The sequence below is a fragment of the Cavia porcellus genome, unplaced genomic scaffold, assembly GCF_034190915.1.
Source record: "Cavia porcellus strain 051 isolate PalLab524CR breed Dunkin Hartley unplaced genomic scaffold, mCavPor4.1 scaffold_16, whole genome shotgun sequence".
In the NCBI taxonomy this organism is placed as follows: Eukaryota; Metazoa; Chordata; class Mammalia; order Rodentia; family Caviidae; genus Cavia; species Cavia porcellus.
The window spans coordinates 14,842,008-14,863,005 of NW_026947499.1; the positions used below are offsets into that span (position 1 = coordinate 14,842,008).

Sequence of the window (20,998 nt, forward strand, 5' to 3'; positions counted from 1 at the left end):
GCAGCAGTAACATTAGAGTTGGCAATGATCCTAGGGATGGGCCCTAGCCAAGCTCCCCAAGATTGTCTCATTGCAGAGATTTTTCCTAAGTTGTTTTTAGGAAAAGATATAATGTAGGCCTTTCTGTTCTGCAACATTACTCTGGCAAGGTCCTGAGGGAGTTAATCTGATCTAGGAGAGTATCCAATGCACTTTGAATGCTCATTAAATCTTGGTCAAGTGTTTGATTGACTGTTCTATTTTGGGGAGAAACCAGCCATGGAGTTTAAGGCAAAAGTCACAGCTAGCAGCGTGTGGGGAATCAAGGCTGGGGGAAGCAGCCTGAAAAGACACAAATACCAACGGGAATGGATATAGAGCAGTCCTGTGAACAGTGTCCTCAGGCTTCAGCCCTGTGTGGACTGATCAGCATCCAGAGTGACCAGAGCAGGACTTTGAGTGCAAAAACAAAGCAGAGAGGCAGCCTTAAATGACTGGATCCAAGTATTTGCACAGCTGGGCCACTGGGCACTCCCAGGGGCTGACAGTCTGAGTAAACATTATTGTTTTTGTGAACTCAATGATCCAGATTCTATAGAAGGCAGCAGCTCCAACAAATGCACTTTCTTGTAACCAGTTTCTACCAGGTATTGTAGCAGAGCTTTTGTGTGTTTCCCGCAGACAGTTTGGATGTCATTAATCAGAAGCACAGTGATATTTTGGGCTGGGAAACTGGTGAGGTCAGTCAGGGGAGCTTCTCCAGGGAAGATAAACAAGTTTTTGAACCTCTGGGAGCTTGAGTCCTGGTCAGTTGACTTTTAAATCTGCAACTGAGATCAAACAATTTAAAGGCGAAGTGGGACTGGCTGACAGGAACCAAATGGACACAGAAGGAGACATTCTTTAGGTCCAGGGAGGTATACTAGCAGGCTGGGTGGCAGAAGACTGAGACGCATAGATGGAGGCAGCTTGGAGATCTTGGACCCGCTTTACAGGGAGGAGAGGTGTATTTTAGCATTTGACAGTCTGTAGACATTTTACAGTTTTGAAGCCTCATGTTTTAAATTTCTTGGGGGATCTTGAGGGAGCTGGAAGGAATAGAGAAGCAAGTTGTCCTAGAGCCAAATCTGTTGTTTGGGCCTCCCCAAAATAGTGGGAGAGTTTCCAAACCCTTATGGATACCGAGTTAACAGTGCACCAAGAATGCGCAGGTTGGGAACCATAGAATGCATGCAGATGGCTCAATTGTTGGTGGAGATCTTGCCTAAGGCGATTAACAGTCTGTCAGGCTGACGTGTGGCTGGATGCCTCCTGTCTGTGCTTCTCATGACGTCTGAGAGCAACCGGGGTTGCAGCTAGGTGGCATGCTTGATGGCTGGGCCTGGAGGCCAGTCTCAGCCTGCATCTCTGGGAGTTTTCCGAACTTCAGAATTACAATGACCTCTCTCTCAGCTGATACAGGGGTCGTCTTCTTCTTGAGGAACAGTCAAAATTGAAACTGTAGGGTTAAATGAAAGGGAGGCTGCTGACTGGGTGCAAGGGAGAAGGGCACTTCTAACTTGAAGAGGAGGTCTATTCCTAGAAGTAGAATGGGGACTGGCTTATACAGGAATTCATGTTTTATGAGAAGTTCTCGAAGGCTGCGTTTGTGCCTGGCAGAAGGGACGAGAGACAGGAGTCCCAATGGCCCTGGTGATGGTAACTTTTTAGGGTTTTTTTGGTCTTTTTCTTTTTTATCGGTACCAGGGATCGAACTCATGACTGCCTGCTTGCAAGGCAGGCGCTTATGCCGCTGAGCTAAATCCCCAGCCCCGATGGTAACTTTTTGACAGAGAGAACTTTTGAAGGCAGAGAGTTCTGTTCCATCATCCACCAGGAAAGTCATAGGTTTGCCCCACCCCAACTTTGCAATGACCGTGAGCTCTTGGGACCCAGTCTGATAGAGCTTGATCTGTCCTATCCATCCAGGCCTGACAGAGTGAGGAGAGGGTCAGGTTGAGGTGGACCTGGATAGTCAGGTTTCTCCATGTCTCTTAGATGGAGATTTGTGTGTCTGTAGCCCTTAACTCATAGCCAGAGGGTATGGTCATCTATCAGACTGGATTTTCGTATGAACATCAGATGCTTTTCTTTTATCTGGGTAACAGTGGTTGATGGGCTTTTTTGCTCCCCTTTTTGACATCTTTGAGAATCGCTCAACTGGGTTGTTTCTAGGTGAGACTGGCTTCGGAAAGGCCATGGCAACTCATTTGTCAGGGTTGACAGTCCAATTTTTCCTCAGTCAAAATGTGGAACCAGGAGGACTGGCTGACAGTCTTCTCAGGTAGGTTCAGATGATGCCCTCTGAGCAGGACAGAAGCAGAAGGCACACAGAGGCCGCATGTGGGCAATGGCCAGCTGGAACCAGTTCCACTGGCTGCAAGCAGATGGGTCGGGAGTGGGGAGTGAAGCTACCAGCCGTGGCAGTAACTGTGGTGGCCAGCGAGGTGGAATTCTCAGGAAGAATGGGCCTCTTTTTTTTTTTTCCTTTTTTTTTTGAAGACACAGGAAGAGTTTGGTTTTATTTTTAGCTCTGTAAAAGCCATTTTTCTGCAGTCTTAACTCCAGGCACTTACATATTCATTCAACAGGCAAAATCAGAGGTTAAACTTTCCAACTCCCTTCTCTTGAGGGTGGTCTGACTAAGGAGAGTTAATCAGTCTTCCCCTCTGCTCGAGCTGAGCAGGACTGACAGACAGATTTACTGTGGTGCCCCCAGGGGTATTACTAGAATCAGGGACGCAGGCAGACAGACAGACTGCATCCTCCTCCCTTTGGTGTCTGATGTGAGCCACTCAAGCAGGGAGTCAAGATTCTCCTCCAGACCTCATAGGGGACTCAAGAAATCTTGAGGGCATGCCTTCCCATCCAGACTTGGAGAGGTCCTTGCTCCATCTGCAAGGGCCATTACCAGTGATCAAAGACATTAGTATGGTCAGCTTCCACACTGATGCAATGGGAAGCAGAAATACCAAGATGAAACCCAAGATATGGAGGCAGACTTATTTCATGTTGATGGGCACTGACTGGGATCATTCTCAAAATATCAGGCCCTCATCTCTGGTGGTCTAGGGCCTATATGAGATAAGCAGTCAGGAAGTACAGAGGCAGAATGGCTTGTCAGTTGAGGCTTGGTTCTTACAGTGTGCATCATAGTGACCAGTTCTGCATCACAGTGAGCAGTTGTTTCTAAAAGTAACAGGAACTGTAACCAGAACTGTTACCTGGGCAACTAAAAAACCGGAAGTGTACTGGCTGGGGGAGGATCTTCTGCTACAATATGAGGCTTGATTTTGAAAAACTTATTTATTCATTCACACATTGCAGTACCAGGGACTGAGTATATGGTGTTCATACAGAGCTACACCCCCAGTGCATTTTAAAACTAAACAATTTTCAAGACAGGGTCTCACTGAGTCCTTAAGTTGCCCAGGCTGGGCTTGAAATTGTGATCTTCCTGCCTCAGCCTCTTGGAATTCTGGGATTACAGATGTGTGCTACCACACGCAATTAAAAGAAGGGGCTTCAAAATGCGTTTCCTAGGCTGAGGCAGGAGGATCATTGCAAGTTGGAGACTAGCCTGGGCTACAAAGTGAGCTCAAGGCCAGCCTAAACTGTGTAGTAAGACTCTGTCTCAAAAAGACAAACAAACAAACAAAAAGCAACAAAAACCAAAAAAAGCCACTTCCCCTATAATCATTTTAATTTGATATTAATTTTTTTTTGTCTTTTTGAGACAGGGTGTTACTATGAAGTTCAGTTCTTTGAAATGTTTTTATTTCAAGACAAGGTTTTACTAAACTGCCTAGGCTAGCCTTAAACTTCTGATCCTCCTGTTTCAGCCTCCCAAGTAGCTGAGATTGTAAGGATATGCCACTGTATCTGGCCTAGACTGAATCTTTAATACCTGAATTCTAAGCTTGCCTGTGTATAAAGGAGCATTTCCTCTGTTAACCCCAACCCCATTTGCAGACTGCTTTGGATCCTTTTTACTGTACAAGGGAGATGTGTCATCTGCACATGTAACTTATGTGATTCTTCTATATTCACCTTGGAAAGGAGGAAGAGACAGAGAGAAGAGAGAGGAAAAGAGATAATTTAAGTATTTTGGGAATTGCTCATACTGTGGTCTCTTGCATGGATATTAAACTCAAACATTACTGAAGATGCAATGCACTATTATTTGCAAATTTCCACACAACCCCTTGACTGTGGTTTTGCCTCATAATGGCTGTAAAGAGAGCTAAGATAATATATTTCATGGAAGCGTCTTCCATTTCCCTGCCTAATTCCCTTTTCCTGCCATAAAGTGAGCAAATCACCAATATCTTTTTGCTTATTTATTATTTTAAAATCTTTTACTTTTTATTTTTAAATTTAAAGACAGAGTCCTGCTATGTAGTTCAGGCTGGCCTTGAATTTATCATGTTATGTGACCTAATCAGGAGTCACAGACCCAGGCTGGCCTTAAATTCTTTTTTAACTTTTTTTTAATATCTTTTTATCGGTACCGGGGATCGAAGCTGGCCTTAAATTCATGCTGGATTACAGGCATGGGCCACACTGCCTGGCCATTCTGGCGTTTAAAACAGATAGTAGCTCAGTGGTAGAGCACCTGGCCAGCTAGCATGTGTGAAGCCCTGGGTTCAGTACTTTGGGGGGAAGAAGGGGAACTTCAATACTTAATGCTGCAAAACTAAAAGAAAACAAAAGCAACTATTAACCTGCAGGGGGTTCACCTGATAGCAGAACACGTTAACATGAAAAAAATTTTCTGTATACAGAACATTTGTCCAAGACTTTGACCCAGCTGTAAGAAGTTGGCTTGATGTGCTCTCTTTATCTAATATCTTTGGTTTTTTTTACCTTGAACTTCTGGACAAATATTAATTATAACAAAGCCTTGCCAAGCCAAACCAGTTGGGCAAAGTCAAAATCAATCTTAGGCTGGTATGTTTTAATAGGCAGCAGTTTCTTAAATGTTTGGACTATACTTATAATATTTGGATAAGTAGGGGTTGAATCTGTTTTAATTAAATTACCAATATTACATATAACTAATATTAGCTGCAAATTTGCTATAAACCAGCACAATGTGCTTATTGATATGGTATGCATGTATTTATTTCCAAATTGATATGGTATATATTTATTTATTTCCAAATCCATTTTATTTCAAGGAGAAAAAGAAGAAAAAAAATTTAAAAATATTCCACAACATGTCAGTCATGGGCAACAATGGTACATACACTGTGCACTGTCATCCCCAAATCATTTACCCAGAGCACAAGACATCTGCTTACAACTGTCCGAACAATACCAGCACAAATCTTTCTCTCCAGCAAACTCAGAGAAATCAGTAGTATATTAACTTTTATATATACATATACATACACATATATGTTTGTTGTTTCTTTTAGCTTCTCACACTAGTGAGACAATATGTTTACACATGTGTGCTCTGATATGGTATTTAAATGTTTATAGATATTTGTGTTCTCTCTCATTTTTGGTGTTTTGAAACAGGGTCTTGCTGTGTAGGTGAGGCTGGTCTTGAACTCACCATATAGTCCAGGATGGCTTCAGACTGGCGGCTATCCTCCTGCCTCAGTCTCCCAAGTGCTGGGATTATAGACCTGCACCACCAAGCCTACTCTGCTAACTTGAACAACCTTCCTGTGAGGGGCTTGCACATGACATTTGCTCCTTGCTGGGGACATGCACTGCTTTGCTTTTTTTTTTTTTCCTGTCTCAAATCCCCTACCCCATCAGCACATCTATTTCTTTTGGAGAGCTGCTCCCCTCACACCCTAAGAAGGGACAGAATAGTAGGGATGGGCAAAGTCCCAGTGTGGTCACAAATACAGTCGGTCAGTTTGGGTAGGCCACCTACCAGGTCTGCATGAGCCAGAGGCCATCCCTGCATGTGCCAGGGCTGCTGGGAAGTAGAAACCTTGCTGGTGCGGCTGCCAACCCCAGTGCATGCAGGACTGAGACTGCGGAGAAGCCCCATTGTTTATGTACTGCTGTGAAAACCACAGGCACAAATCTTATGGTTTAAATGACACCCATTGATTATCTCAATTTCTATGGGTCAGGAATTTGGCACGATGTAGCTGGGTCCTCTGCTGACCCAGGATCTCTCAAGAGACTGCTTGCTAGTGGGCAGCCAAGGCTGGGGTCTCACTGTCACAGCTGACCATGGGGCTGAGTCTTCGCTGTGACTCTCTTCTGAGAGTCACTGGCCGTGCGCTTCCCCTGTGAGACCTCTGTGAAATCTCCCTGTTTATCAAGGTCAGACCTGAATAATGTCACAGAGGGTTTTCACTGTGATCTGGATTCCCTCCTCATCTGAAGACTCAACCAGGGAGAGATCCACTTCCAAACTTACTGGGTGGTTGTTGACAGGATTTGGGTCTTCATGGATGCTGGACCAGGGGCTCAGATCCTCCATAGCTCTTGGCTAGAAGCCACTCCTAGCAGCTTGCCGTGTCACAAGTCTCGGCCACCTGACAGCCTGCTCCATGACAGTTGGCCAGCTGAAGGGAATAGAGAGAGGGCTTCCCAGATGCAAGTGACATCCCATTTACACATCATTCATGAATGAGTGGTTACTTGAGGGAGAGGTCACACAGGCTGTGAATACAAGGACATGCACCGTCTATGGCAACATAGCAGGAGAATCATCTTGAGATCAAAGCTACTCTACCAGCAAGTAAAGCTCAGAAATAGGATGGAGACACAGAGTGGTTCTAGAGCTTCTCAGATGTGACCATCCCCTGGGGTGCCAATACAGAAACGGAGTTTCTTCTTCAAAAGTTCCAGTGTAGGGGCTGGGGATTTAGCTCAGCGGCATAAGCACCTGCCTTGTAAGCAGGTGGTTGTGAGTTCGATCTCCGGTACCGATAAAAAGGAAAAAGACCAAAAAAAAAAAAAGTTCCAGTGTACATTGCGTCTAAGTCAACTGCAACTGGAAGAGTTCTGGTTACCACAAAAAATAATTTTGTCAGATGCTTTGAGTTTCAAGGGATAGTGATGAGACGAGGTGACCGTAAGAACAGTGTGTTTGCTGAAAGGAAGTGGGTGGCCTCTCTGGACTCTGCTGGAGCAGGTGAGCTCCTGAGGACAGAGGTGATGCATCTCCCCAGGTGCCTCAGCTTCTCTCTGTGCATCTGCTCTGTTTTTCTACTCCAGCAGGCATTTGCCTTCCTGGCTGTATGGGCTTGCTGTCTCTGATTTTCTGTCTGCACCAGAGTCTGAGTGGCCCCCACGCTCCCTGTGCATCACCTCCTTTGCACAGCTGCTCCTCCTGCACCAGTGCTGGTTCAGGGGGTTGAATCCGAGGGGTCTAGATCATCCTGTGGAGCTTGGCCATCTCCTGGCTGGCTGGACAAGCCTATGCATTGAATGTCAGGCATCTCTGGGAATGATCTTGGGGTGTCCTTTGGGGCTGTAAGCTGGCAGGTACTCTGTAGCCTAAGACACAGGCAAGGCATTTTTCACAGAGAAATATTCTGGATGGAATAATTTGGTATTACAAAAGGTTGAAAGAAGGAGGTGTCCCTGAGTTTGATCATGATTTGAGAGACCTGGATTCTTTTCGAATGAGCAGTCCCCTGCAATCACCAAGGACTTTATTCACTGAAAGTAAAGAAATCTTTCTCAAATACGCACAGGTCCAAAGTGGAATTTGCTGACTTGTGTGTGTCTGAAAATGCAAAGTGTGGACATGCTCATGCCTGGCTTGATCCAGGCGTGTGTGTCAGTTCCCTGTCTCTTTCTCTGTGCTATTTTTCTCTATGTTGACACAAACCCAGAGGAGGATTGCTGGATCATATGGTAATTCTGTTTTGAATGTTTTGCAGAACTAGAACATGCTTGTCTTTAAAATTAATTTCCTGGAAAAATAAAATTAATTTCCTGGCTAAGTCATTTCAAGAAATATTTCATGTAGAAAATGTCAGTGAGAATGGAAAGCATGTTTTCAAAGGCTTGGAAATACTCAAACAGGAAAGACAAAAATCTCAATAGAAAAAAAGTCCTGTGAAATAGAAGCTCAGAGATCAGTTAGAGGTTAATTTCCAGAACGATATCTCAGTTCAGAGGCTGGCCAGCGGCCAGTTCTCCTGCCCCTGGAAGCCTCTGCTCTAAGTTATTGGTATGAGTGTGACGGCAGTTTCTGAACCCAAGCTCTGGCCCCAGAAAGGAGCTTTGTTTCGGTCTAGTCTTCCCTTCCTGAGCACTTTCCCTGGTGGAAACACAGTGCGGAGAGCTGGAATGAAGCCGCTGTTCCCAGTAACCACATCAGTGGATTTCCAGCCCTCATTCAGCACGCAAAAGCAAACTGTGGTTTTACTGGCTCTTTCATTCATGTGAGTCTACTTGAAGGCGGTGTTTACTGTGGCTCCCAGCCTAGTCGTACCCTGGAAAAATAACAATCCAGAAGTCACACAAATGCCGAGTGCTTGTTAAGACAATGATATTTCTTTCTTTGCTTTGCTGCTTCCCCCGCCTGCTGTAATATACGCTGTAGTTTGGATTCTGAATGTCTCCCAAAGCCTGCCTGTTTGGGCCCTCAGAGTATGGATGGTGTTACATGCAGAGTTTGAATCTTTTAAGAGGTGGGGCTTTACGTTATTGGGATGTGGCCCTGAAGGAGATTGTAGGATCCTGGCATTGTCCACTTTCTTTTCACTTCCCTGTCACAAAGTAACATGCTCCTACTCCTTGCAACAAGGCCCTAACACAACAGGGCCGCTTGATCATGGACAGAAAGCTCTACAGCTGTGAGCCAAAGTGAACCTTTTTTCTTTCTAAGTTGATTGTCTCAGGTATTTGTTGCAGTAACAGAAAGCTGACTAGCAGAATCCATGAACAGTGTTCTGATCGGTCAGCAAAGTTTGAGTATGTGCCATATAGCAAGGGTTTCCAACTTCCCCAGGGCTGGAACTTTTGCTGGAGTTTCAGGGTGCTTTGGGCTTCTGGATAAAGACTAGACTTTCTGTAGACATCTATAGGAATATCTGGCTGCTCTGCCCAAACGAGGAAATGGTACTCCTAGCTTTTGGATGCCCTGTCCTCTCCTTGACTCCAAAGAGAACCACTCTCTGCCAACAGAGGACCTCATAGTGTGTCTTTTCAGGTGGATTAAAGCCTCAGGGCAGCTTCCTGAACAGTCAGATGAGGGGGTAAATGAGAAGTAGCCTCAAAAATTCATGGTTAAATGCTTTGTGATATTTTAGTATTAGGCAATTGCTTTATTTATTTTTGTTTTTTGGAGATAGGGTCTCACTATGTAATTCAGGCTGAGCTTGAACTCACCAGGTAACTCAGGCTGGCCTTGAACTCATGGGGATCCTCCTGTCTCAGCCTCTGGAGTGATGAGATTACAGGTACCCACCGGTATGCCTGGCTGGCAATTGTTTTATTTTTTTATTTTTATTTTTTTTTTGTCTTTTTCATTTTTATCGGTACCGGGGATCGAACTCACGACCGCCTGCTTGCAAGGCAGGTGCTTATGCCGCTGAGCTAAATCCCCAGCCCCTAGTATTATATATCTAATTTTTTTTTTTGTCTTTTTCATTTTTATCGGTACCGGGGATCGAACTCACGACTGCCTACTTGCAAGGCAGGTGCTTATGCCGCTGAGCTAAATCCCCAGCCCCCAGCAATTGTTTTAAAATACACATTTTGAAAGATAATAACTGGCTGGGGATTTAGCTCAGCGGCCATAAACGCCTGCCTTGCTAGCAGGCAGTTGTGAGTTCGATCCCTGGTACCCATAAAAACGAAACACACACACACACCCACCCACCCACACACACACACACACAAAAACGCTGAAAGATAATAACTGTATGTATTCTTTTTCTGAAATATAACAAATACCAGACAGAATTGTGTCACACAGAGAAAAGGTTTGTTTTGGCTCGCAGTGTTGGGGTTCCAGTCTCTGAGGCACTGGCCCCATTGTGCTGGGCATATGAAGAGGCGGTGTGTTGTGGCAGTGAGCATGGGCTGGAGAAAACCCATCAGGTGCCCTGCTCAGAAGGCATAAGAGGGAGTCGCCAGTACTGCAACCCCCTTTAAGGTGCACCCCTCTTTGTGACCTAAGACTTTCACTAGGCCTCACCTCCTGGGCATGGCCACCTCCTCTTAGCCACAGCCTATGTAATGAATAACCCTTTGGGGGACACTTATCCAAACCATAACAATTTACATATGAGAAACTGTTCAGACAGAATATTCAATGAGATAATGTGGAATTAAGTGTGTCTTTATTTGGCGCATATATATATATATATATATATACATATATATATATATACAGATATTGTAAAAAGAATGCAAATAAAATTTTGTGTAAGTAGAAATAAAAACAAAACAAGAAGGGTCACTGGGGCTATTGCTCAGTGGGAGAGCATTTACCAGTATGCGAAAAGCCTTGAATTTAATATGCAGGAGGGCAAGAAGAGAAGAGGGAGGGGAATAGAGGGGGAGAGAAGGAGGAAGAGGAGGAAGAAGAGGAGGACAGAAGTCTCTGGGCTGCAGTGAAAGTCTCATCAGGGCCAAGTACAATCCTTTGTAATCCCAGCTGCTCAGGGTTGCAAATTTGAGGCCAGCCTGACCCTGTCTCAAAATCAAAAGCACTGGGGCTGTAGTTCAGTGTTCCCCGGACTCAGTCCCAGTGGTACAGGGGGTAGGGGGGCCATCAGACTGTGTTTCTTCTGGAGCTGAGGGGAGAATCCATTTCCCGCCCGCTCAGCCTTATTTCCATCATCATGGGTCCTTACAGAAACGCTCATTCCAGTGAAACTCATCTGCTCCCTGATCTGTATCCAACACCCCTGAGAGTGTCACCTTTGGTCACCTTCTGAGATGCTGATGACAAGATGGGATTAGACTTGCTGGAATTTGTTAGGAAAAATGGCTGTGAGTGAAAGTGGAAGGGGAAGGGGAGGCTGGGAGAGCCACCTGAGGAGGGGAGCAGGGGGCAGGGAAGGGGGCGCCTCAGCCCCAGGGTAGCCCCTGGGAATGCAGGCAAGCCTTGTCTGGACTGCAGGGGAAACTGCCTCAAGGCCACGCCTACCTCCCTGCCCAGTTGAATCCAGTTTCCCTGCCCAGCTGAGTCCCTGGCTGCCACTGCAGGGCCTTGGCCTAAAAGCAAAGCCCAGCAGGCAGGGCCAGGCAGTCAGAGATCTGAGCAGCACATTCCTATGGCTGCCAGAGCGGGGCTTCATGGTAATCCGAAGTGTCAGCCCCAGTCACCAGGTAGGGGGAATGATCAGCGGACTGGAGCACACTGACCAGCACGCCTCGGGTCAGCCCGCCTTCTCCCTGCCTTTCTCTGTCCCTGTTAACCTTGGCTGTTCTCTCCAGGAAGCAAGGATTAGAACTAACCAAGCCATCCTTACAAGACTACATTCAGGGTGTTTGGAGAAAAGAATGCCAGGAGAGTGACCAGGAGAAGTCTAATAAGTCTGGACTTAATCCTGAGGCAATAGGGAGCCGCAGAATACTTTAAGGGAGGATGAGCAGGGAGTGAGCGATTCCTCCTGATTTCCAAATGGGAAAATTCAAGGTGCCCTGGAGGATGGGCTAGAAAGGGGAGGAGTGGAGGCCGTGGGCAGGAAGAACGATACCAGGGCCTTTACCTGGGAGGGACAGTGGCAGAGGACAGAGGGAGGCCCATCAGAAGGACCTTAAGGAGGTAGAATTTATGGACATGGTGACCATAACAGGTGGCCTGTTAGAAGAATGTAGAGATAAGAATGGTAGCAGGGGGCTGGGGATTTAGCTCAGCGGCATAAGCACCTGCCTTGCAAGCAGGTGGTTGTGAGTTTGATCCCCGGTACCAAAAGAATGGTAGCAGGAACAGAAGTATCTGAGGTTTTTTCCCCACCTTTCCCAAAGGATTTTGTGTCCATCACTTTTCACAGCCTTCTCTCCTCCTCCTAAGCCGTTCCTGAGGTCACAAAGGGCATTTGGGCAGAATCCAGGCAGTTGCTCTCTGAGGCTGACCCAGGTGGGCATCCTTGGTGCTGACCAATCTGTACCTCTGAATTTACTGTGCACCATCTGCCGTCTCCCCACTGCCAGACCATATGATCCAAGAGGCAGAGGCTCTTTCTCCTTTTGGTGTATGGGGTTCTGAAAATGCATTTATGGAATGAAGAAAAGAACCAATAGTCCTATCAGTGCTTCCCAGATGAGGGCTGGGCTTTAGTCTTAACTAGCTGTGATTCACCCCTTTAAAGTATGCATACCTTTTTTTGGTTCTGGGAATTGAACTCAGGACTTTGTGCTTGTCAGGAAGGCACTTATGCCCTTTTTTGTTTGTTTTTGAGTTAAGTTCTTGCTACATAGTTCAGGCTGATCACAACTTATTGTGTAGCCCTTGAGCTCACAATGTGGCCCTCAACTTCCCAATTCTTATGTCCCAGCCTTCTGGGTGCTGGTATATATGCGGGCCACGATGTACATCCATAAAGTATTATCTTGTAAAGTTTAGGTTTAAAGTAACATCCTTTCATCTAACAAACAAAAGCCCCTGTCCAATAAATTTTCCTACAACATGGCATTTAAACACATTATCACAAAGACGATTTATTTCAATATTTGTAAAAAAAAAAAAAAACCAGTAAATCTCGAACCACAATGATTTGTTGAATAAATTATGGCGCATCTAGGTGAAAATAAGCCATTAAAATAACAATCGTTTTTGATAGCTATTCTAAGACGGTAAAATACAATGCAATTTTTTTTGGGCAAATAATCTAGTTCATAAACCCTTAACTAGAAAGGTAAACTTAACGCGGGGGGGGGGGGGCCATGGTGGCTCACTCCTGTAATCCCAGCGGGAGGCTGAGGTGGGAGGATCCTTGCGAGTTCGAGAACAGCCTGGGCTACAAAATGAGCTCAAGGTCAGCCTGAACTGCGTAGCGAGACCCCCGTCTCAAAAAGACAAAAAAAAAAAAAAAAAAAAAAAAGAGATAAACCTAACACTGTGCCTGACGTTTGTATCCAGGTAATAGCATTAAAGGACTTCACTTCTTAGGATTTTTTTCCTCTAAATTTTTTACAGTAAGATTGTATTTTGTAATAAATGAAAACAACTTTTCATTCTTTAGCGGGAGTTAGCCATGCCAAAGGTCATTGTAGAGTTAGATTAGCTGACCTCTACAAGAGTTCGCTTCTTCAGCAAAAAGCAGCTGGCAGCCACAAGTGAGAGCACTTTTCGGAAAGGCAGAGAGCCATTGTCAGGAAAAAAAGGAATAATCATGGTTTTAAAAACTCATTTCTCATGAATGTTGTGAGAATCGAGTGGTTGGGGAAGGATGAAATACGTGAGCTTATATATCAGCAGAGGAAATCTCGTTCTCATAGGCATTCTCGCCTGACATTTATCAAATGAATATACAAGGAAGCGGCGAAAATCAGATTCGTTTTTAAAAATGTAAAAGAAAAGCAAGTCCTCATCATCTCCGAACTGAAACTGTGGAAAAACTGAAAATTCACGCAAAAAGGTTAAAAACAACAACAAAAAAATGCTAGCGCAATTGTATTTCTCAAAACAACCACACAGCGCGCCACGCTACACTTCCCAAGCACGTAGCGAGTTGCTTAGATCCGAAACGTGAGACGCCCCGCGTTACCGGAGCACAGCCAATCAGAGAGCAGAATGGGCCGGGCCTTGTTACTGATTGGAGGTGCGGGCGGGGCGGGGCTGCGGCCTCGAGCGTGCGCTAGCGTGGCCTCGGCGCTGCTGCAGCCTCTGGGCAGTTGGGACGAGAGTCCTGGTTTCCGCGTGCGCGAGCCCTCCGCTGCAGCTCGTTCCTAACGGCGCGCTTGTGTCGCTATGCCGGCAGACGTCAGCAAGTGGACTGGGCCCTTGAGCCTGCAGGAGGTGGATGAGCAGCCCAAGCACCCATTGCGGGTGTCTTACGGCGGGGTAGAGGTGGACGAGCTGGGCAAAGTGCTGACGCCCACTCAGGTACCGCGGGCGGGAGGCGCTGCAGGCCGCGTGCGCAACGTCCAGAGGGGTCGGGTCGTGGTGTCCACGCCGCAGGCGGGGGAGCCGCCGCGAGATCCCGGGGAGCGAGGCGGTGTTGGCAGCGCTCGGCCGACGGAAGACCTTGGTTCACTTTCCTGAAATTTCTAGGGACGGGGAAGCTCAGGCGCAGAAACACCCTGGATCCAGGGGGCAGGGCTGAGTAGGCGTCTTGCTGATCCCGGAGTGGAGTGAGCTGTGCCCTCCCGAACGTCCCGGAGGCCTCCTGAGGTCTTAGCATTTTGGGCCTAAGTTTGGAGAGCAGGTGCCCCACCCGACAGTGACGCATTATGTAACCGGCGATCGGCGTCTCCCCGCGATTTCTCCTTTGTTTTAGCGGTCAAGAGCGTGCAGCTAGCCAAAGCGATGTGCTCTGCAGCTGGTTGGCCTTGTTTTACCCTTTTGTTTTTGGCCCCTCATGCCCGGCCTGGACTGCTGAGAGTGGAGAAACTTAGATTTCTCCATACGGTTACTAGTTACTGGTTATGAAGCTGCTGGCAATGGTGAATAAATTACCCTAGTTTTCACTCTTTAGGAGTTTATTGTTCTACGTGTTTTAAATACGAAGTGCACAGCTTGGAGGTTTTGCCTTTCTGTTCATTACCCAGCTGCCCAGCTCGCTTCTTGCCCACGCTTTCTCTTTTTTAGTTTTTGCATTGTTAAATGTCTAGTTAATGCAGATTTATTCCATTCTAGCAGGCACCAAGTAACTTCCTGGTCTTCAAATCTAGAGACTTTGTCGTTCCAGACAGAGTGTAAGTTATGGTTGAGAGGAGGCCCTGGGGCCAGGGTTCAAATACTGGCCCAACCTCTTTTTGTTGTTCACCTGCAAGGATTCTTGCCCCAGAGTATTGTTAAGACTGATGTAATTAATGTACAGATATAAAACTTGGGCTCCGGGCATCCAATGCAGGCAAAACCCAGTAACATTTATGAATAATTGACTGTTTTACCTTGGAGGAGACTGAGATTAAAGAAATAGTTGGTCTCTTCAGCGTTTCGGCTTTTTAACTCTGACCTGGCTCCTCTCCACAGGTTAAGAACAGACCCACCAGCATCTCCTGGGATGGTCTGGATTCAGGAAAACTCTACACCTTGGTCATGACAGACCCAGATGCTCCCAGCAGGCAGTCTCCCAAATTCAGGCAAGTTGGGGGAAGATAAAGGGAGCCCCCTGCCTGGTGTAAGTCCCTGCTGGACAGAGAGAATTTAGACCTGGTTTGGGATGCTTTGCTTAAGCTGGAGCATCCATTTCCTGCCTCTTTGTCCTTGAGTGGTGATTGGTAAACTACCACCAATAGTCATCTCTATCTGAGGCTGTTTGGCCCCAAATTAAAATTCAGATTCCATTGTCCAATAAAGAGTTGAGTCAGAACATAAATACGATAGTTTATGTATGTCTCTGTGGCTGCTTTCCTCCTGCAGTGGCCAAGAGAGTCATAGAGACAGATAATACAGATTACAAAGCTGCAAACCTGAGAAACATTGCCCTGGGGCCCTTTCCAGAGAGAGTTTGCTGACTTCTGCCCCAGAGAAGCTCAGTGAGGGAGGGTCTGGGTGCTGTCTTTGCAGACACAAGGTTTGCACCTGCCAGTAAGGCAGGACCTGTGTCTCGCTCATCGCTGTGTCCTGGCCCACGACCTGTGCTTGGTGCATACCTGCCATCTGCACAGTGACTGTCCTAACCTGTGGTGCTGACAGGCTGTGTTCTTGCACACAGGGAATGGCACCATTTTCTGGTGGTCAACATGAAGGGCAACGACATCAGCAGTGGCACAGTGCTCTCCGATTATGTGGGCTCCGGACCTCCCAGTGGCACAGGTTGGTAAAGGCTGATAATTCCAGGGGTGGGAGGCAGGAAGAGAGGCTGGATTACACATTAGGATTCTTTTTACTTTTGAGCGCACTGGAGGGAGAAGGCTGCTGGGGTTCCTTTAGGGCATTTGCCTGTCGAGTACATTCAGACGTCCAGGAGGTGGGGTGGATGGCACTTTGGGCTCTGAGCCTTCAGTAGGCAGGGAAGGAGTGGAGGAGGACACAGTGTTGTTGGAGGGTTTTCTGGGGCTGAGCACAGTTGAGCATCTCTGTTCTGTATTCAGCCTTTGGCTTATGTGATTTTTGAATTTCTAATTCCTGTAAAGAGTCTCATGGTTTTCACCTTAATTACCAAAAATTAGCTAGTATGTCTCTTCATGGCTCCTCCTTTCTCTTCAAAATATAGTTTGGTATCTTGAAAGGATCTGGACATCTTTAGTAGAACTATATCGAAGAGATGCTACACACCAGGTCACTCTTCTTTGACGTAAAGCATAGTGAATGAGTGATAGTTACCTTGTGACACCCCACATCAGATGAGTGTCCCCTGAGGGTGCAGCATAATTGCTTGTTGAGGGGGTGAGTACTGCAGCATGTTCCCATTTGCAGGGACAGGCAGGTGATGGTGGGTGAAGCAGGCAGAAGAGGTCTTGTACGGGCTGTCCTCTCACGGAGAAATGTAAGAAGGGACTGTCAAGGACCGTTGGTCATGGCCTCATGTTTTATTTGCAGACCCAGAAGCTTCCAGATGATTTTGAGCCCTCATGCATTCATAATAAGGCAAAGGGATAGGTTTCCTAGGGATCTGTTAAGTTCTCTAGGGCAGTTACAGAATTAGGCAATTTAATTATGGGGAGTATCCACATGAGCATAAAGAATTCTCTCGAGAAGGAGCTGTGTTCTCATTTGAAAAACAAGCCTTGGTAACTCACCCCCCCCCCTTTTTTTTTTAAGATTCTTCTAGTAAGGTCTGCTGTCCAAATAGTAAATAGGTACAGATCACAAGATTTCAGGCAGCATGTGTGGGGATTTTAGAAAGACAGAGGTCATTTGTATCGCCCAAGTTTTTTGGTTCGTGATGACTTTTTATTTGAAACCCCCAAAGCTCATTATTTTTGTACCTGTCATGATAGGTCATTTTTGCCCTGTTGATAGTCGGATGGATGGTGTCACGCAGTGTGATTTGTGGCTTTCGTTCCGCATCCAGCCAAGTTAATGTTTGTGTCAGTCACTTGTTCTTTTTCATTGCTAGGTGGTTTTGCCCTGTGCACCATGGTTAGTTTAGCAGCCCCTCCAAAGGACATTGTTCCCAGTACTCAGCTCTGATGAGTAAAGCGACTGCACACATCCCTGTCATTCTGTGGGCAGGTGTTACCACTTGGGTAAATATCTAGCAGCAGAATTGTGGATCATAAAAGGTTCCCAGGAATTCTGGGAAATGGTTGAAAACTTTATACTCTAACCAACATATCTGAGGATATCAGTGGATCCATGGACAATCCCTGTAGTTCCACACGAAGATTAGATATTGTTGGCCTTGCCCAGCATGGTGGTACATGCCTGTTATCCCAGTTCTTGGGAGGCAGAGGTAGGCGGCCTGCTGTGAGTTTGAGGCCAGCCTGGGCTGCGTAGCTGAAGGCCAGCCTATACTATAATAGCAAGACCCTGTCTCAAAAAGAAGATAAGATTTTTTTTTTCCCTTCTTTTCTTTTTTTGTGGTGTTAGGATGCAACTCAGGGCCTCATGCCTGCCAGGCAAGGGTTCTACCACTGAGCAACACTCCCAGCCTTTTCAAACATTTTTATCTTGAGACAGGGTCATGCATATTTACCTAGGTTGGTCTTCAACTTGGAACCCTCCTGCCTCAGCATCCCAGGTAGGTAGGATTTCAGGCATGTGTGTGTTCTGCTGTTGGTCCTTTTTGACTTTAGACATTTCGAGTGTGTGTGAAGTGACATTTAGTAACTTATTTTTAAACTGTAGTAAAAACATAAATTTCACTGACTTAGCTCTGTAAGTGTACAGTTTGTTAGTGTAAATTATAGTCACGTTATTGTGAAACTCTTATCCAGAACTTTTTCTTTTTTTTTTTTTATTGGTACCAGGGATCGAACTCACGACCGCCTGCTTGCAAGGCAGGCGCTTATGCCGCTGAGCTAAATCCCCAGCCCCTATCCAGAACTTTTTCATCTTCACAACGGGAAGCTGTATCCACTACATAGCAGTAACCCACTTCTGCAGCCTTCCTGGAACCACTGTTCCCCAGTCTGTTCGCTGAGTTTGACTGCTTTGCGTAACTCACCATGATATCTTTGGGGTTCATCCATGTTGCAACACGTGTGTCAAAATATTTTTTTTTAGGTGGAATAATACCACATTGTGGATATACCACATTTTGTGGATATACCACATGCTGTTTAATAACCAGTCCTTAATTGATGGACATTGGGTTGCTTCTGGCTCTTAACTACAGCAAGGAACATTAATATGCAGAAGTATACGTAACTTAAAAATAACTTTTGAAACAAGCTCTTGATGCCCATTTGTGTCTAGTACTTAATTGGATCTCAGAGGAAGCTGCATAGTTAGCCAGGTGAGGCAGCACATGCCTAACTCCAAGCTACTTGGTAGGTTGAGGCAGGAGGATCCAGAGTTTCAGGCCAGCCTGGGCAATTTAGTGGTACCCTATCTCAAAATGAATCGAAAGTGATGGGGATATAGCTCAGTTAGTGGATGCCCCTAGATTTGATCCCCAGGGCTATACACAGAAGAAGAAAAAAATAAGGTGCACAGTTAGTTTAATAGGGTGGTTGCTGATTGCTTCTAAAACATTCTTTGCTGCTGGCTTTGGTGGCGCACACTTGTAATCCCAGCACTTGGGAAGCCTGAAGTAGGAGAATCACTGTGAGTTCAAGGCCAGTACATGTTACATTGTAAGCTCAAGGCCAGCCTGGACTACATAGCAAACCCTGTTTCATAAAAAAAAAAAAAATTCTTTGCTGTGATTAAGAGAGTTTGGGTCATTTCAAAACAAGTCTGTAGTCTTCCAAAAAAGTATGCTGAAGAGCTGGGAAGATAACACTCCCCATTAGCCTGCCTTGGCTTGGCAGTGGTGTGATAGCCCCCACCCTGAGATTTGACTTTTCCTCTGTCCCTTTCTCGTGTATTATTTACTGCTTCCTGTGTCTGGGCATTTTAGAGTGATAGGACTCGACAGGACAAATAGCATAGCTTTATGCAAGTTTTACTTCTAGCAGGGGGATTAAGTTACAGAGTTAGATCTTTGGTTACTGATGTTACTGAGGTGGGAGGGAGGCATTGTGGTGGGAATGGCTGAGATGGGCCAGAAGGGTGGGATGGACCTCAAGAGGAGCAGAGAGACGTGGAGATGAGGTTCAGGCTGGGCAGAGGCTGGAGCCTGCAGGGCATCAGAGGCTGAGGTGGTGGGTTTGAGCCAAATCCCTGGCAGCGGCCTTGCACTGGCAGTGTTCAGTGGACGTGGGGCCTGGCATACTATCTTGTTGAAGTGGTTGATGAGAACAGGTGGTGGCTCTGCCTCAGGGGCCTCCTGCATGTATATCTTCGCTCTGCCTCTCCCCTCAGGCCTCCACCGATATGTGTGGCTGGTCTACGAGCAGGACAAACCGCTGAAGTGTGACGAGCCCATCCTCAGCAACCGATCTGGAGACCACCGAGGCAAGTTCAAGGTGGCCTCCTTCCGCAAGAAGTACCATCTCGGGCCCCCAGTGGCCGGCACGTGTTACCAGGCAGAGTGGGACGACTATGTGCCCAAACTGTATGAGCAGCTGTCCGGGAAGTAGGGCAGACTCCACAAGGTCCTGTGGTCCTGGAAACCCCAAGCAGTGTTACCAAGTTCATTCACCGATGCATGTAGATTTCTCCTTTGTCCCATTCCCTTTGCGCGGTGAGATCTAAGCTGTCCCATAGTGGTTTAGGGTGACTTTTCCTGACACTTGTCCTTTCGGATTCTAGCTTGTCACACATCCCAGTTTATGTTTGTATGTTTGGGTCAAATTTGAACTCCCATTTTGGGGGATATTTTGGTACTGTGTTGGGATCATATTGGTAAAAGCATAGCAACCCAAGATTTAAGGAAGAAAAAAAGCCAGGCAAAAAGAACCGGGTATATAGGGAGACAGTAGATTATCAAGGAGTGTGTAAGGGAGGCTGAAAAAGAAAGAAAAAGATTGATTGTCATAGCCTTCAAGAGTCGGAGTCCAGTGTTGTACACAGTGGGAGCAGCAGGAGGCTCCCATCCTGGGTAAATCAGGACAGGACGTTCCATCTCCTCCAGTGGCCTAGAAGGTTTCACAGTCCTGCTCTGGTGCGGTGCTTTAAAGGGCACAGCTGGAAACGGCAGTGAAGGGATGGCTTTGCTCTTGCTGAGGCCTGATTAGTAAGGGGTGGGAGGGACAGATCAGCAGGTTCCTTAGATTTAATGTCTGCTAAATTGGTCACTTGTCACTGGCCTGAGAAACGCTGATCTAGCTTTGCTTACTGTTGTGTTAATTCTGGTGTTTGCTTATTGTTGAATAAAAGTGAAAACTCTGGACAATCTCGACCTCCGTGTGTTTTGCTTGAGTGTGGGTTTCATAAAAGGGGAAAGTCAGAAGATGGCCCCTGAGGGTGAGTGGCCTTTCCTGCACGCAGGAGAGGCTGGATCTGATCCCCGGGCTCCTCTCTCCAGAACAGCTTCACAGGTGCTGGCAGCTACGGCAGGAGCAACCTTCAGATTTGAGGTTCTTAAGGACTCTTGTACGACTTCAGGCAGTGTTTATTTGACTCAGAGAGATCCTTTGCTTGATACAAGATCATTTTGAGCTAAGAAAGTTCTATTTTTTTCTGCACTGCTAGGGATGGAACCCAGGGCTTTGGGCATGCTAGATAAACGCTCTCCCACTGAGTCATCCCCAGCAGAGAACAACGATTCAAAGCTAATTGACAACTCTACCCCTAGGGGTAGTTGTGCAGACACTATGAGTGGGCCTTAGAAATCACCTGTGTCCCCTCATGGTCTGGTTTGGTTTTGTCCTTTTTGTGTTCTTCTGGGGTTCTGGGGGTTGAACTTAGGGCTTTTGCACTGAGCAATATCCC

The 20,998-nt window shown here is 46.4% G+C and overlaps 1 protein-coding gene across 1 annotated transcript; it reads left to right on the forward strand.

Annotated features, from left to right (window-relative positions):
* Positions 1 to 13,756: 13,756 nt before the first annotated feature.
* On the forward strand, positions 13,757 to 20,459 carry Pebp1 (phosphatidylethanolamine binding protein 1). The gene is made up of 4 exons (XM_003478251.5): positions 13,757 to 14,011; positions 15,104 to 15,213; positions 15,789 to 15,889; positions 19,487 to 20,459. The coding sequence occupies exons 1-4, from the start codon at positions 13,877 to 13,879 to the stop codon at positions 19,702 to 19,704; spliced, it is 564 nt and encodes a 187-aa protein (XP_003478299.1). The 5' UTR covers positions 13,757 to 13,876; the 3' UTR covers positions 19,705 to 20,459.
* Positions 20,460 to 20,998: the final 539 nt, after the last annotated feature.